General features: G+C 44.6%; 1 protein-coding gene across 1 annotated transcript in view; it reads left to right on the top strand.

Moving 5' to 3' along the window:
* HMGB3 (high mobility group box 3) overlaps window positions 1–4,530 on the top strand; it is a 6,189-nt gene extending 1,659 nt beyond the window's left edge. The window contains exons 2-5 of the mRNA XM_042040059.1: window positions 1,059–1,215; window positions 1,743–1,882; window positions 2,375–2,549; window positions 3,044–4,530. Coding sequence (XP_041895993.1) covers window positions 1,066–1,215; window positions 1,743–1,882; window positions 2,375–2,549; window positions 3,044–3,187 — 609 coding nt within the window. The 5' untranslated portion in view covers window positions 1,059–1,065 and the 3' untranslated portion in view covers window positions 3,188–4,530. The remainder of the gene's footprint in view (window positions 1–1,058; window positions 1,216–1,742; window positions 1,883–2,374; window positions 2,550–3,043) is intronic.
* Window positions 4,531–4,991: the final 461 nt, after the last annotated feature.

Genomic DNA, 4,991 nt, shown 5'->3' with positions numbered 1-4,991 from the left:
GGGGGGGGCGCAGGTGCGGGAGGGGCGCGCAGCGGGGCCGGGCTGGGCCGGACCGGCCGCCGCGGGCCGCTCGCCCCCAACTTCGGAGCGGGGCCGGCTCCGCGCCCCGGCCCCTGGTACCGCGGGTTTTTCGCCCCCGCGGAGGCAGCGGCGTCCCGGCAGCGGCCGGGCCGGGCAGGGCGGCTCACGGCCACTTCTGCTGCACCTGGCGCGTTAATGGGCGCAATTAAATATTAACGTTGTGCTAATAAAAATTAAATTTTCAGGCGAGTGAGACTCTGTAAATAGAAAATACTGTTGTGGGCTTATGTGTTTTGATTTTTTTTTTTTTAATTAAGCGGGGAAAATTTAATGCAGAAGCAGGAAAAGAAATAGAGCCCAAAAGTTAGCACCATCCTTTCGGTGACTTGCTGATTGCATCTTTGCACTGACCACTATGCCTCAAACATGTGTCACTTGGTGGAGCAAGAGCAAGCACAACTCACCTCGTAGGGCTCCACGGGTCCTATTGTGGTTAAAGTCAGCCTTTATTTGTGCCCTTTTTATATATAAAAGGTTATTGCAGTTTTTTGAGGCAACTAATTTGTCTTGCCTTCTTACCTGGGCAGCAGCTGCTAACATGTGAGCTCCAGCTCCTGAAGGGATAAGTCACTGCCTGGCAGTCTGCATGCCACTCCAGCTCCATTGTGGTAGCCAACTAAAATAGATATTTTATATTAGTTCATATATAATTCTTAATAGACAGAAGTATGTATATTTAATAGGCTGTCTCCAGTCTTTGGACATGATGTAAACATATATTAATGTAACACTTAAATCCAGTGACTGGTTTCTCTTGGCTTGTCTGCAACCCAAGTATCAAGGGAGAATAATTTAAGTCTCTATTGGGGATGGTAAGAGCTGTCGAGGGAAAGAACGGGATGTGTTACTGATGGGACATCTCGTCAGAAGATGGGGAGGTGTGTATATAAATATATGCACACCATATATGTGTACATCCATAGGTGTATGCATTCATCTATATCATTCACTCGTTATTTTTTCCCCCTTCGCTACAGAGGCAACATGGCTAAAGGTGATCCGAAGAAGCCCAAGGGCAAGATGTCTGCCTATGCCTTCTTTGTGCAGACATGCCGTGAGGAACATAAGAAAAAGAACCCAGAGGTTCCAGTCAACTTTGCAGAGTTTTCCAAGAAGTGCTCAGAGAGGTGGAAGGTACCTTAATTTGTGACTTCCTGAAGGGATAACTTCTTATAGTATTTGCTAGGATGGTGTGTCTGTGTGTGTGTGTGTCTGAACATGAAGGGAACCAGTGCTGTTTTGGGGTGTGTGCTGTTCTTGGCAAGCTGTCCTAGCCATTGGTGAGGTGCTGCTGAAGCCTGTAGCAATACTGAATGTTTTAGCCTTGCATATCTGCCCATTTAGGTGCTTCCACTATAGTCTGGCCTTTTTTACTGTTCCCAAGCAATGCCCCTCAGTAGCTACTTTCTTCCAGGTGTGTGTCCTGGGGAGGACTCTGGCTGTGCTTGTCTCATTGCTGTTGTTTCCCTGTTGCTGAGTATGCCAGTGCTGGCTGTGATTTCCCGTACAGGACCTTCGTCCCCAAGGTGGTCCAGTTAGAAAACAAACAAAAACTGAAACTCCCATATCAAGTTGATGTGTTGGCTTGTTTACATAAAGTTTGTCAGCTATTGAACAGTTGGGTAATCACAAGTTTGGTGTCTCATGTTTTGATTTTTTAGACCATGTCAAGCAAGGAAAAGGCTAAATTTGATGAAATGGCAAAGGCTGATAAGGTACGATATGATAGAGAAATGAAGGACTATGGACCAGCTAAGGGTGGCAAGAAGAAGAAGGACCCCAATGCCCCAAAACGACCACCGTAAGTGTCTTTGAGGCATTAAATGCACAAGTGTTTTGGTTCATATTCATACCCTGTATGTAACAGGGGTTTCCAGGAAGGAGGTAGATGGGGGACACAGTGTTCATATAGCAGGATTGGTAGTGATACTGTCTTGTAAACCTCCTAGGCAGCTTGCACTGACATGAATTGTCAATACTTGGTACCCTTAAACTCGTAGTGTTGGAAGACACGGAAGTGACTGAGTCACAGTGAGACTTGTGTGTCTAAGATGAAATTGGGTGAGGGGATAGAGAGCACTTAATTTAAAAAGCATTGAGTGAAGGCTGCAGGTCTGGGCCTCAGTAAAATCAAAACACATTTAAATTTGTGCTTGATTTTAGAAGTTAAAAAAATAGTTTCTACTCTGCGTGCTCATGCATGTGGGAATATTGTGGGTGAGGAATGGAGGAAGGGGTGCTCCCTGGGTGTGCTGCTGCAAATGCTGACTGTCCTCTGGTCTTTCTCCCCAAGGTCTGGCTTCTTCCTGTTCTGTTCAGAGTTTCGCCCCAAGATCAAGTCCACAAACCCTGGCATATCCATTGGGGATGTAGCGAAGAAACTGGGTGAAATGTGGAACAACCTCAGTGATGGTGAAAAGCAGCCTTACAATAATAAGGCAGCTAAACTGAAGGAGAAGTACGAGAAGGTAAGGAGAGTTGTTGCTTGTGCCTCCTCTGTACCAACTCTTGCGTTGATGTATTTTTGTAACATAGGCCCAGCTCAGGTGGCCCCAGCATAGTTACAGCCGAGCTTTGCACAGGTTGGGGCAGAGCAGGATAGAGATCCACAGGCAGATTCCAGTGAGGAGGGAGAGCTTTCCCCAGTGATTTGCAGCAAGGCTGCTGGTGTTGCTTCACAAAGGGTTTGCTGTGCTGTTACAGGAGCTTTGTCCCATTATCAGGAAACTTTGAGAGGCTGGGTTCTCTTCTCCTCCTCAGAGAAATAGCCATGAATGCAGGGTTCAAGGCCTCCATGATCACGCTCAGGTGTCTGCATACCTGTGTTCTCCTGTGCTGGCTGTGTCTCCTTGGGGGGTGCAGCCAGGCAAGGCCAGTCCCTTTACCTTGATGCCCGCTGCTGTACAAATGCTGTGTGTGTTTGCTGCTTAGAGCAAATTAAGACATCCCCTTGACTTTGCAGGATGTTGCAGACTACAAGTCTAAAGGAAAGTTTGATGGCGCAAAGGGAGCAGCAACCAAAGCTGCTCGGAAAAAGGTAGAGGAAGAAGACGAAGAGGAGGAGGAGGATGAAGAAGAGGAGGATGAAGATGATGATGATGAATAAACTGTACAATACTTGTCTCCATGTGAATACCATAGAGTAGGGGAAACACCATAAATGAAGCACCTCTTATTTGAGATGGTGTCTCTTGCCCTTATTAGGCTTAATTAAAAAAAATTGGATTCCGATCGCGTTGTAGTTTCTAAAAGTGCTCTAGAAATTGTAACTGGTTTACATGAAGTGGCCATGGGTGTAGTGAGCACCCTGAAACTGTATCAAAGTTGTACATATTTCCAAACATTTTTAAAATGAAAAGGCGCTCTAGTGTTCTCCTAACTCTGTGCACTTTGCTGTTGGTGTAACAAAGCATTTAAAAATGTTTCAAGCATTTTTTTAATTTGTAAGGTGGTGTTACTATATGGTTATTGGCTAGAAAATCCTGGGTTATAAACTGTACATATCTATAGTTTGTAAAAACTAGACAGATTCTTGTGGTACATGCTTAGAGTTATGATGCCTTAGAGGAGCAGTGATTATTTGGAAAGGCTGTACGTTCCCCGGGGTGCCATGGCCCAAAGCATGCACTGTGAGGGTAGATCTATTTACACTACAGTGGGCGTCCATTTAGCTTAAAGTTGTCTTTCTGTATATAGTGAAATAGCATTCTGCTGCCATTCTTAGTTGTGGAAGGGGGTTCAGCTGGCATGAGAAGTGTATGGATTTTTTTAGTTAAGTGCGGTAGTTTTTAAACTGAAACTGTAGACATCTCTTCATCGTCAACTAAGTGAAGAGCCAGTGCAGCAACTGAAGTTCAAAAACACTCTGTACTTAAACGAATTTGCAACGTTCTGTTTTTTTTGTATGTTTAGAATGCTGAAATGTTTTTGAAGCAAAATAAACAGTATTACATTTTTAAAACTGTTCTTGACAACACTCTAAATTTCTGGTTTAAGAGGATCTTAACAACAGCAAGAGGTTCATTTTGAAGTCTGTGGCATCCCTCAGGGCTGGTGACTTAGGAAACATTCTGACTCAAGGATTAAAAAAAAAAAAAAAATTAAAAAATGGTGGCCAGCCAAAACTGGCTGAATTGAAAGAGATGGCTGCTCCAGCTAATATGCAATCGTAACTGTTTATGGCTGAGTGGCATAAGATGCTATGCAAGTTTGAACTTTATTACTTGAACTTGGGAGCCTAAATGAACATTCATGACGTAATTGTTTGTTTGTGTGTGTATATAGCAGCATTCAGAGATGCAGAGAAAGGTAGGTGGCTAGGAATGAGGCTGACACCATGGAATAAGTATAAAAGCATAGTTTGGATTTTTTTCAGTTGTGTTGGGTGAATTTATAGCCCAAATGCATTGCTGTACATATTAAAATGTGCCTTTTTTGTCCTGTGTTAAACTGTTTGAGACTTGTGGTTTTTTCTAGCCTCTTGTTTCATGGCAGGAGCCAGGCGCCTAAGTCTAACTCTCTGCTGAAGTAGGAGCGTGGCGCAGGTACTTGGTCTGTGTCCTTTCTCCAATGACACAAGTTTCAGTAGGAATTGGGGGCTGTGAGGTGGGGTGGGGGGAGCGACAGGTCTCTTTCCCCTCTGGTCACCAGCTGGCTGTGTCAAAGTCTTGCCTTCTTTCCAAATCCAAGCTGGGGATGTTTTGTGGCACTTGAAAGAGAAAGGTAATACCTGGTCTCTAACTGGTGGCTAACACCTTGTTTTTTCTTAGCATGGAAACAGCATTAACTGGGAAAACTATAGCACTCCCTTGCTATCCCTGAATTCCTTCCTTATGCTGGCTCTAGCAGTTGATGTTTGCTTGGAGAGGAGATGGGGGTGTGAGGATCCTTGCATTAATAGCAAGTCAAAG

Source organism: Corvus kubaryi, unplaced genomic scaffold, assembly GCF_017639235.1.
Source record: "Corvus kubaryi isolate FWS band 111438036 unplaced genomic scaffold, C.kubaryi_AGA036_p1.0 37395, whole genome shotgun sequence".
Classification (NCBI taxonomy): Eukaryota; Metazoa; Chordata; class Aves; order Passeriformes; family Corvidae; genus Corvus; species Corvus kubaryi.
This window is presented reverse-complemented; position numbering and strand designations above follow the sequence as displayed.